General features: G+C 47.3%; 1 protein-coding gene across 3 annotated transcripts in view; it reads left to right on the top strand.

The window, feature by feature from the left end:
* Window positions 1-11,133, top strand: part of Trpc7 (transient receptor potential cation channel subfamily C member 7) — a 117,761-nt gene that overhangs the window by 37,996 nt on the left and 68,632 nt on the right. For 2 of the 3 annotated variants that reach the window (XM_026783123.1, XM_005355274.3), the window contains exon 3: window positions 2,498-2,680. The exons of the other annotated variant lie outside the window; for it this stretch is intronic. In XM_026783123.1, the coding sequence (XP_026638924.1) occupies window positions 2,498-2,680 (183 nt within the window). The remainder of the gene's footprint in view (window positions 1-2,497; window positions 2,681-11,133) is intronic. 3 annotated transcript variants of the gene reach the window in all.

The following is an 11,133-nucleotide window of genomic DNA, read 5'->3' as shown; positions in this document are numbered from 1 at the left end:
TGTCCTGAGCAGCTATCCAGCCTGGGTGGAGGAGCTGGTCCTGAGCAGCTATCCAGCCTGGGTGGAGGAGCTGGTCCTGAGCAGCTATCCAGCCTGGGTGGAGGAGATGGTCCTGAGCAGCTATCCAGCCTGGGTGGAGGAGCTGGTCCTGAGCAGCTATCCAGCCTGGGTGGAGGAGCCGGTTTAGGAAGGAGCAGAGGTGACTGGTTCAAGGAAAGAGAGGAACAGACTTTGTGAGCACGAAGGCACGTGGGGCAGTCTGTGTGTGGTGGTGAGCACGGAGGGCTTCTCTTCTGACAGCAAACAAGGTCCTCTGTGACCCGCGGGAGAGAAGGCATGACTGCACAGAGCAGACACATGCAGCTCTCTGAGCTCTCAGGGTCTCGTTTTCTTCGCCTTTCATCTGGAACTGATGACAGTCCCTCCATCACAGGTTTCTGTGAGGACTGAAATGGTTCCTCTGTGCTGCCTGTTGGCACTGGGAAACCTCTGCATCCCCAAACATGACCTCTGAGTGATGTGGGCCAGGGTAGGCTCTGTGCAGGTTTCACTGGGCATTCGCTCCTCTCCTATGGAACTGAGGGTAGAGGCCCAGCTTCCTTTACCCCAGAGTACACAGAAGCAAGAGTTGCACCTCTCACTGGTAACTCCACTACCTGGTATGCTGCAGATTCTTGATAATGAATGAATGAATGAATGAATGAATGAATGAATGAATGATCAGTGAGCAGGTGAATTTAGGGATAAAGGAAGACAGAATGCAGCTTTCATGTCACCACACCGCCCAGTCTTAGATGCCCAACACTCTCCACGGACCCTGCATGCCAATCTGCCCAAGCTCAGCAGCAGCCATGACTCCACTGAGTTTCTGAAACTCTTTTTTTTCTACCAAAATTATGAATAAAAATGGAGCATGGCCACTCTTGTCTGAGAGTATTTTCTTGATCCTTCGCCTTCCCCTAGCAAACAAGCACTGCTGACCTCACAGTCTAATGCAAAGTGACATTCTATGTGACATCCAGGAGGAGCTGAAATTAACTCCGGCAAACGCCCGCACTGCTCCTCTGCCAGTGACTGCCTGTTTGCTGAGGAATCCAGGCTTCGGGAGGGCAAAGCTGTCCTATCTGCCAGCTGCGGGCTGTGAGTCCCTGGGTTGTTGACAGTGATTAGCATAGTGACATTTGACATGTGTGTGATTTCAACTAAGAAATCAAAAAGGAAGCCTCAGGGAGAAAATGTCTAGGGGGAAGGTGGTGTGGAGGTGGCATGGAACATTCTTTTTTCCCAGCATTTTGGAGCACTGTCTGGACTCCGAACTATCTCTTAGAAAGAGAGACAAGTTGGAATGTCACTAAGTAAACCTCCCAAAGGTATTCAGAAAGACTGGCCTGGGGAAGGAGAGACCCAGGAGCAATTCATTAAGGAAGGGGAGATGCTGGTGAAGGGGTCAAGACCTAGGAGTGTTTATTCAGCAGGCAGGGAGCATAGGAGCCCAATTTGCTAGATAAGTATGGATATGCAGCAGGGGAGTATCATGTTAGATGTGAATTATAGTTCATATTTTAATGTATAAGCCAGTTTTCCAGAACATGAAAAAAACACACCTGTGGGGCTGGAGAAATGGATTGATGGTTAAGAACACTCACTGCTCTTCCAAAGGTCCTGAGTTCAATTTCCAGAACCCACATGGCAGCTCACAACTGTCTGGTACCCTCTTTTGGTGTGCATATGTACGTACAGACAAAGCATCCATATACATGAAATATATAAATAATTTTTTTTAAAAAAGAAGCCAGGTGGTGGTAGCACATGCCTTTAATCCCAGCACTTAGGAGGCAGAGGCAGGAAGATCTCTGTGAGTTTGAGACAGGCCTGGTCTACAAGAGCTAGCTCCAGGATAGGCTCCAAAGCTACAAATAAACCTTGTCTCAGAAAGAAACAGAGAGAGAGAGAGAGAGAGAGAGAAAAGAAAAGAAAAGAAAAGAAAAGAAAAGAAAAGAAAAGAAAAGAAAAAGAAAAAGCATACCTGTGTATATTGTTTTCCAGTTCAGCCTCCCAGCCATAGCTTTCCAGTAAAGCCTTGTGAGGCAGTCACCAGCACAGACAGAAGTGACATTTCCCTACAGTCTCAGAATTGACTCAGCTTTAGGCACAAGGACCTGCTGTTTTGAAAGAACCTAGCAGGTGGGGGGCAGATGCACAGACAAGACAGATTCCTGGGCCCAATACCTAGGAATTCTGGCTCAGGGAGTAGGGTGGAGTCTGGGAATCTGTGACTTCAGCTTGTACCCAAGGTGACTGACGCAAGTGGCTTGTGGATCACAAACTCAGCAAATGCTAACTTAGAGAAGTCAGGCCCAGTCTAGTGCAGACCTCTGGCTCCAAGGCCCTTCACAGGTTCACTGTTAGCCACCAATGCTGAGCCTCAGTGCTATGATGCGCCAGTCACCCTGTGGGGTTCAGTGTGACACACCCTGATTTCTCTTTATTCTGTTAGAACGATTACAGGAAGTTATCTATGCAATGCAAGGATTTTGTGGTGGGCGTGCTGGACCTGTGCCGAGACACAGAAGAGGTGGAAGCGATTTTAAATGGGGATGTGAACTTGCAAGTCTGGTCCGACCACCACCGTCCAAGTCTGAGCCGGATCAAACTCGCCATTAAATATGAAGTCAAAAAGGTAAGCTTCCTCACCCTTCCTGGTCTTCCTGCCTGGCTTTGCAGGGCCGCTGGCTTAGCTTCATGCTCATGCATATCCGTGTCCCCACAATGTGACTGTGATGACACCCCATTCTGCCTGGAAGGGAACTGCCAGTTCCGCAGAGCTGCTCAGATCTCACCACCCCTTCCTACCAGGCTCCCATCCCCCAACAGAGAGGACTCCTAATCAGTCCAGGGCAGACCTTATGCCTGGAGAACAAAAATCACAGTCTCCAAACTGCTGTAGGAGCACTCCCAGGAGAGCTCCCACGGGCCAGCAAGCAAAACCCCAGGCCTTGCTGAGAAGCACAGCATTGAGCTGGGTTTCTGCCCCTAGGAATAGTCACATAGAGAGCTTGGAGAGAGGGCAGTGATAACATGGACCCCAGAGACTCATAAATGTTCTTAATAGATAGCTCAAGTAGATGCCCAAAGGAAAGTTCATCAACTCGTCAGTACATGCCAAGGTGTCTCAGTACCCCTTATATCCCCAGCCAGAGTTACACTGAAAGACCCTGTCTCACAAAATAAAACTTCTTTAAAGAAAAAAAAAAAGAAGTAACTAAATGATATTTAAATGGCCCATTTTGGGTCCTGCATATTTCTCCTCTTCCTTGATTATCCAAGTGGGAGCAGGCAGGGGGCATAAACCAGCCATCAACAAGGGACCTAGGAGGTTTTCACGATTCATAAGATTTTCTGCTCTTTTACTTTAATAATGATCATAAGTCCTGAAGAAAATGTTATTTCCCCAAGGCTCTGAGCCCAAAAGCAAAGCAAAGTTTTGCCAAGTGCTGGGGGAAGTCAAGCTTCAAGTTCAAATCTATATTCTCAGTTTATGGGATGCATTTTTAACCTAACCCTGGAACTTACCAGGTTTTCCTTTTGCTTTGTTTTTAACCAAAGCACAGAAGTCTCATTCTGGAACTCTGAGACTTCCCACACCCTTGGGTTCACACAAGCCTGCTGTGGGGCTGTGTGGTGAAGATGAGCTTGGGCTCCTCCAAATCTCCAAATACTCCTCTCTTTGCCAGCGAGTAGCTTCCTGCCCTATGAAGGGCAGGATGATTGGGTTTGAAACAGCCAGGAAACAGGAAATACTGGGGGGTCTGCAGTTTATAGCCACAGGATTTGACTAAGCAATCACAACCTTGCCTACCTTGTAGACAGACAGTGCCCTTTTTCCCTAAAACATAAATTCAGATCCTCTAGCAAAACTGCCGTTGAAGGTAGAGTTACCAGATATCTGGCCACTCCCTCACAGCCATGTCCCTCTTACCGTCAGCTAAAGGTGCAAATCACGTGATAATGAATGGGATAGAAAACTCGAGCTCTCCATGGTCATGGTCGTTGGGGTCAGGATAAAAAGGCTTCAGGAGGGAAATTATTTGCCCTAATGGAATTTTCCAATTAAGGGAATCATAAAGGTCTCTAGAAATATCTGTCACGAATGTCAAGTGTCTGCTGCCTCCGTAGGAGGGAAGATGGTAGGGACCTCTGTGGAATGCTGACCTTGCTGATTTCAGAGACCTCCGCCGGGCAAACTCCCTCAGACCATGCATGCCATCATGCAAAGGCACACAGCCCTGTAGCTTTTCTTGACATTTGCTCTATTGTGAATCACTAATGAAAATGCCTACTATCAGAAGGGCAGATTATGAATCATACAATGGACTTTCAGTTTTAACTTAGGAAATTGAGCATACTTTCATAAATACAGTCCTACCCTGGACATTCGGATTCCAAGTGACAAATGTCAAGGCCGGAGGACAAGTCCATTGATGGCCTTTTGTATCTGACAAATGGATGGATAGATGATAGACAGACAGACAGATGGACATGATAGACAGGTAGACAGACAGACAGGTAGGTAGATGATAGGTTAGATAGATAGATAGATAGATAGATAGATAGATAGATAGATAGATAGATAGATAGATAGATAGTGGCTGGGGACACTGTGCCTGTGCCTGACCATGCATGAGATAGTGCCTCTTCTCTGAACAGCTGCCTCTTGTCAGGACTTAACCCTAGCACCTAGGCCAGTGTCTGTGGCCATTAGATGAAGACGGGGAGCCCCTAGTAAAGATGGCAATTCTGAGCTAGTGTAGGAGACAGATTTCAAGCCTGACTCATATTCTATAACATTATGGTCTTGGTTGAGTCATTGAAGCAATTTCATGTTCTAGCTGCAAAAGCAGATGAACGCGCCTTTTCTTCATAGAGTTTTTGTAAATTTATTCTGGGAATGATGCAATCCCCTATACTCAAAAGGGAAGCACCACCATTGCTATTCGGCAATGACTACCTTTGGAGACTCTAAGATGTCCTACTGACCTGAGACATTCTCTAACTAGTCCTGTGATCTCCCCCCAAGAATGCTAAAAAATGGTCCCATGGTAAGGACATCATCTAGTATAAAATTCCCCTTGGAGTGGCCAAATGTCTTGCGAGGCTGTGACTACCCTCCATGACTTCTGTTTTAGTCTGGCATCATGGTGCACGCCTTTAATCCTAGAACTCAGGAGGCAGAGGCTCTGTGAGTTTGAAGCCAGCCTGGTCTACAGAGTGAGTTCCAGGACTGTCAGGGCTACATAACTAGACCCTGTCTCAAAAACAAAAGAGGGTAACTCAACCTTGGTATTGCAGCACTTAAAGACAGTGTTCGAGATGTGGCTGAGGGTGAGTCCAGTGAGGTCAATTTGGGTCTAACCGTTTACTGATGGAGTCACTTGAGCAGACACTTAGACTCTGTGTGCCTCCTGCTCGCCCCACTAAAGCTAGGGTAATAAAGCCAACTTCACAGGCTCTGATGAGACTCAAGTGGAATAAAATATTTGTATCTTAAATATGGCCAGACCTCAGCCCCTGTGGTTCTGAAGAAGGCAGTGTTAGTCTGCTCATTGCAGGGCTCACAGCCAAGGGGGCATATCAAGGGCTCACTTGAGGACGTATCTGCCACCCACCTCCGAGAGCAATTTCACCTTATGAGAAATCAGAGATAAGAGCCTCTATCCCTCATGTCGCCTTGCACCAAAGCTCTACAGTGACGAGGCTGTGCCCTTCAGCTACTTAAAACCACCCCCCAACTCTGGCTTGTAGCTGCTCAAAATGCTTCATCATCTCCTTGGACCATAGCCAGCTGAGTAGGCCTGCTTGCTGCCTATCTCAGTCTCAAATACCCTTCTCAAAGGCCTTCCTCTTCCACAATCTACTGACTCTAAATAAGCTTAGGGCATTTCCAGGCACACCCTCTGGAAAGGTCCAACGACCCTAGATCTCAATTCCAGCTCAACCTTGATCCATAAAGCAAACCCAGTAGACAGTAAGTGGTGACGCTCGGTGACCGTCACAGAGACCCAGAACCTGTCTTTAGTGAAGTATACAACTTGTCTAATGGAGAATACAGTCTCCTCCTCTTCCTCCTCTTTACTGCTTCATGGCCTGTGGACTTAAAGGGGTGATGTCTGCCTTCCCTGGGGAGCTGTTTACCCAGGGTCGCCACGCAAAGGCTGATTCAACTGAGGGAACCAGGTAGCTTCCTAACCGGACAGCAGAATTTGGTAACATCATGAATGTGGTATATGGCTTTACAAGTGTAAAAGATGCAAGAACAGAGGGTCGTGGAGGCTTGTGCAGTGGTTGCTGGGCCAGGCATTTGCATGCAGCTGTGAAAAGGAAGCCCCATTTGTAATAGAGACCCTGGGATGCTGGAGATGCCAGGATCTTGGGACATCGCCCCAGGCAGCTGTTTTTCCAGCAGGGTCCGTGATGTTTTCAGTTTAGGCTTTTCTCCTCTCCAATGAGCTTGGATTTTTCCCAAGATGAAGACTTCAGTCTTACCCTCAGGGCACCTTCCCTATTGTCCCAGTGCACAGCAGGAGGTTTCTCTTAAAGACACTATCTTCAGTAATTACAGCCACCCTTCTTGTCTGTAACTCTCTCCTTTCCCTTCCAGTTCCCACATTCGTCAAATAGTTTTGCTCCCTTTACTGCACTGTCTCTCGCCCATGGAGTCAAATAAAAGCCGTGAGAAGTAGCCCTTGCCTAGCCTACAAGCTTATGTCTTGAGATTTCTTCTAGCAATGTCGCCTATAATTCTGAGCTATCAGATCACAGGCAGAATATAGCTAAGTTCTTTACCAGAAAAAGAAAAAAAGAAGAGAAGCACGGACTGTGCTTATGACCCTACGAAGACTCAAGAGCTGGGCCTCCCCTGCTCATTCTGTCCTAAACTCCACTCCCACGAGGATGGTCCATTAAGCTCTGCATATAGCGTTTCAGGGCTTTTCTAACTCTAAATCACACACACACACACACACACACACACACATTAATCTTGAAAAACAGCTCAAAGGTCTACAGAGCACACAATCATCTTTAATACAACAGCAACCCCACTCCATACCAATTTCATATGTTAGTTACTTTCTCATCTTGAGACAAAGATACCTAACAAAAGCAATTTAAGTTGGGCGGTGGTGGCACATTTTTAACCCCAGTACCAGAAGGCAGAGGCAGGTGTATCTCTGTGAGTTCGAGGCCAACCTGGTTTACAGAGGGAGTTCCAGGACAGCCAGAGAAACTCTGTCTCAAAAAGCAAAAACAAAACTTAAAGAAGAAAGAGTTTATCTCACAGTTTGACTGTTCAGATCATGACAAGGCAAAGAAGCAGGGGAGTCACTCTGCATCCGTAGTCAGGAAGCAGGAGAAGCTGGTGCTCAGCTTGTTTTCTTGTGTTTATTCAGCCCACCCGGCCAAGTAGAATGGTTACAGTGCACATTTCGGGGGAGCTCCCACCTCAATTAACCCAGCCTAGGAACTCCTGGGCAGGTATCCCCAGAGGCTTGTTTTCTAGCTGATTTTATACTTTGTCAGTTTGACAATCATACTAACCATCACACATACCAAGCCAGCAACCTCTACAGCTCTTTCCCTGATGCTGCCCCTCATTTTGAGATTCTTCTATAAGCACAGGGACAGAAACTCATAAAAATGTGTCCACGACTCAACACCATGCTAGTCTTTCCTCGCAGGGCAACACTGAGGGGGAACAGCTGAGTGGGAGAGTGTCTGGCTGCCGGGAAGACGGAGACGTGGGCCAGATGAACACCTTGCGCTCATTTTATAGACTTATCATAAATGGATCCATTTTTCTACTGGAAAAGCTGCTAGAAGGAAACAGAGCCTGCTGGACAGCAGCACTGCAGAATAGCTAGGAGCGTGGTGGCACGGTTTTCGCTTACCAGGTATACGGATATAGACACTAGCCAGGGGCTTCTCGGGAAAATCACATGCTGTTCTAACCTTCCAGAGCCTCGCAGGAAAAAGAGAAACTGAGGTTCAGCAGCAGCCACAAGCAGCTGGCATTGTCACCCGTGTGCATCCTCCATGGACAGGACACTGGAGAGAGGGCAAATGACCTCTGTTGAATCCCATTTCATTTCCTCTGTCTGCACAAAGCACAGGCAAGGCCAGTGAACAAAGGGGACCTGGGGACAGGAGGCCGTTCCCAAGGACACTGGAGGGGCCAGGCAGACAGGCACATGCCCAGGCAGACATTCCCCCACTGTGCTTCCCTGCGGCACATTGTTCCAGCAGATGCTCAGCATCGAGATGAGAGCAAGCAGCCTGGCTGGTCAGGCGCTACCCCAAGCTGCGCTACGTGAGGCTGCCCACTGCCAAACCATGTTGGTACCAACGTGTCAATCATCCACCTCTTCAGAGATTCCTTTCCTCACTTCCGTGGCTCCAGCCTAGCCATGTGGCACAAAAGTGCCCAGTGTCCATTAATCACCTGGCTTAGAAGGGTTGTCTTTTACTCCAGGAAGTGTGGTTTTCCCCAGCAGGAAATGTTAATGAAAGAATGAATAATCAGAATGAATATATATGACTCATGATCCCTTTTCTGCCTGAAACACCTCCTAAGAAAAGCGGTAGGGAAGTGCCTGGCAGATGCCTACTTCCCTGTGTCAAAGTCTCATGCCCTTTATGTGTGTAATTCCATCTTAGGACCTCAGTTTTCGCATCTATATATAAGAACATTTAACCTAAGAAACAATCTTCAATCTTTATTAGCACACATAATCTAAGAAAATTGTATGAACACAATAGATTAGCCAATTGACGATATTTATCATGTTGGCTTTGTATGCAGAACTACCCCTCCAACTAAATGAGCATCTCTCAGTTCAGTACCACTATTTACAATATTTTGGGCCAGGTCACTTTTTTTTTTTTTTTTTTTTTTTTTGCTGTTAGGAATGCCCAGGGCATCACCCCCCTCAACTGTACCAACCAAAATGCATTTGACTGCAATCTCCTTCTGAGAACAAGGTGGACAGAAACACCCTCTGTGGGAAATTCTGGACTCATTTCCAGACTCTGGGCTACACAGCCCCTTAGTTCTAAGTCTCCAGGATAGGAACCATCGCTATCCAAGGACTTTGTACCTCTCTTCCCTAACAGAGCCACCTGGGAGCTCTGTGACGGAGGCCTGTCCCTAACCACTCCTGAACAGTAAGCCTCGAGGGAAGAGCATCAGTTAGTGCTTTTAAAGCTCTCAAGAGGTTCTCAGCTTTGGAGCATGAACTCACAGAAGGTGGGGGGTCTCTCTGGAAACAGTGCACATCCTGTCTGTTATGTGCTATGTTCGGTGGGAAACCAGAGGCCTTGCTGCTCCTCCAATTCTGTAATTAGGACTCGTGATTAAAAACACATCTAGCAGAACCTAGATGACGCTCAAGGCTGTCCCTAGAATATAGACTCAACATCTCCAATGCCTCTGCTATAAACTCTGTCCCTTTGGGCTTGGGAACCTCAGGAAGCATCTTGCTATCCAGGGAAACCCTGGCAATCTCAGGTGAGGCCCAGTGGGTCCTGCAGTCAGAGGGAAGCAATGGGGACTCTGCCTTCGGGTCTCACATCAGGAAGCACTGGATACTCACAACTGGTCTCAGGCACGCTCTCTCATTAGACTGAGTTACTACTACATCCCCAGGTTCTATCCTGGATGGAGGGACACAGTATGTGGAAATGCCTGTAGGCCCCTCTGCCCTCCTACAGGCAGCTTGTAAAATGCCTGACACAATTTTCTCTAATGACAGGACACTACTGTTAACTTGCAGAAGGGACCCGTGGTCTTGGAGTTGAGAGCTGCCACTGTCACCACAGTTCAGAGCATGTCTGCCTTTTTCAGCTGTTTGCTGCACATGAACCATTGCGTAAAAGAAGAATATTTTGGAGCACTTTTCTCTTTGGTTATCACATTTCCTGTGCCTCACAATTTTAATGGGCTCAACTGTATCCATTGGGTCCTGGGCTTGTTGCAGCAGACTGAGCTAGATCGTGACTGCATCAGTAAGCAGGAAGGAGTCTGAAGGGCTCTTACCACAGGAACAGAAACTCCTCTTCATCCCCAAGAACAGATGCAAACCATTTACTATCACAACATGCAAAAAATAAGAACTATCTTCAGATTATCATTTTTACCCCATAAATCAAAAAGATCTTGACTTCTGGCTAACTCTAAATAGACTTAATGCTAAAGAAAAGTGTACATTTGGATCATATTTTTTTGGTTCTAAATTTCCATAGATTTAGACTTTAAATGAGGAATTGATCTTTCACAAATTCCTTCCATTGTGTCCCATAATGCCCTGTTCCTTTTTAGCACTCATCTGTCTAAAGACACTTGCAAATCCTCTTCATGGAAGGCGAGTTTTGTAAGTATAATTGCAGATGGAAAACTTTGCTTAATATGGATGTGTTAGTTAATGCAATCTGAGCCACAGTTGACATCATGCCTGAATGGTATTAGCCTCTAAGTGATCTTCCTGTATCTTCTCTCTCCCTCGTACACACACACACACACACACACACACACACACACACAGGCATGCATGCATGCATGCACGCACGCACACTCGTACCACACAGTATCATATCAGGTCATGTCCAAGCTTAAATCTGCTATCTCAGTATAAATGAGGAGCTCAGTCTGTGATCATCACTGAGGCTGGGCTCATGGCTCACAATTGGTCAAGAGGGTGATGTCAGGACAAACTACAGAAGTAGGATGGAGTAGAGAAGCTAGTGGTGGCTCCCCAGAAGTCTATGGAGAGTGCCTAGCACTGGAGGAGCCCAGCAGTAAGGCTGGGTCCATGTTAAATGCAAACTACCTGCAAGGAGAGGCCACTACCTTTGCATGTCTGGGCAGAGGGGCTCCCATGATGGGGATTCTGCTGTCTTTCTCTTTGAGTGAGCCTTCAGCAACCTAGACTCCAGAAGCCAAGGGTGGGTGCTCTTTCCTGGTCGGGGGACCCTGGCAGGCTGGCAGCTCCTTTCCCTTCAGCACTGTCAACCCCACCACGCCCAGGGCCCACCCCACCACCCTGCTACCCCACCACTCCCAGGGCCCACCCTGCCACCCTG

This window comes from Microtus ochrogaster, chromosome 16 (genome assembly GCF_000317375.1).
Source record: "Microtus ochrogaster isolate Prairie Vole_2 chromosome 16, MicOch1.0, whole genome shotgun sequence".
In the NCBI taxonomy this organism is placed as follows: domain Eukaryota; kingdom Metazoa; phylum Chordata; class Mammalia; order Rodentia; family Cricetidae; genus Microtus; species Microtus ochrogaster.
The sequence above is the reverse complement of the archived record's forward strand: the minus strand, read 5'-3'. Positions and strand labels throughout refer to the sequence as shown.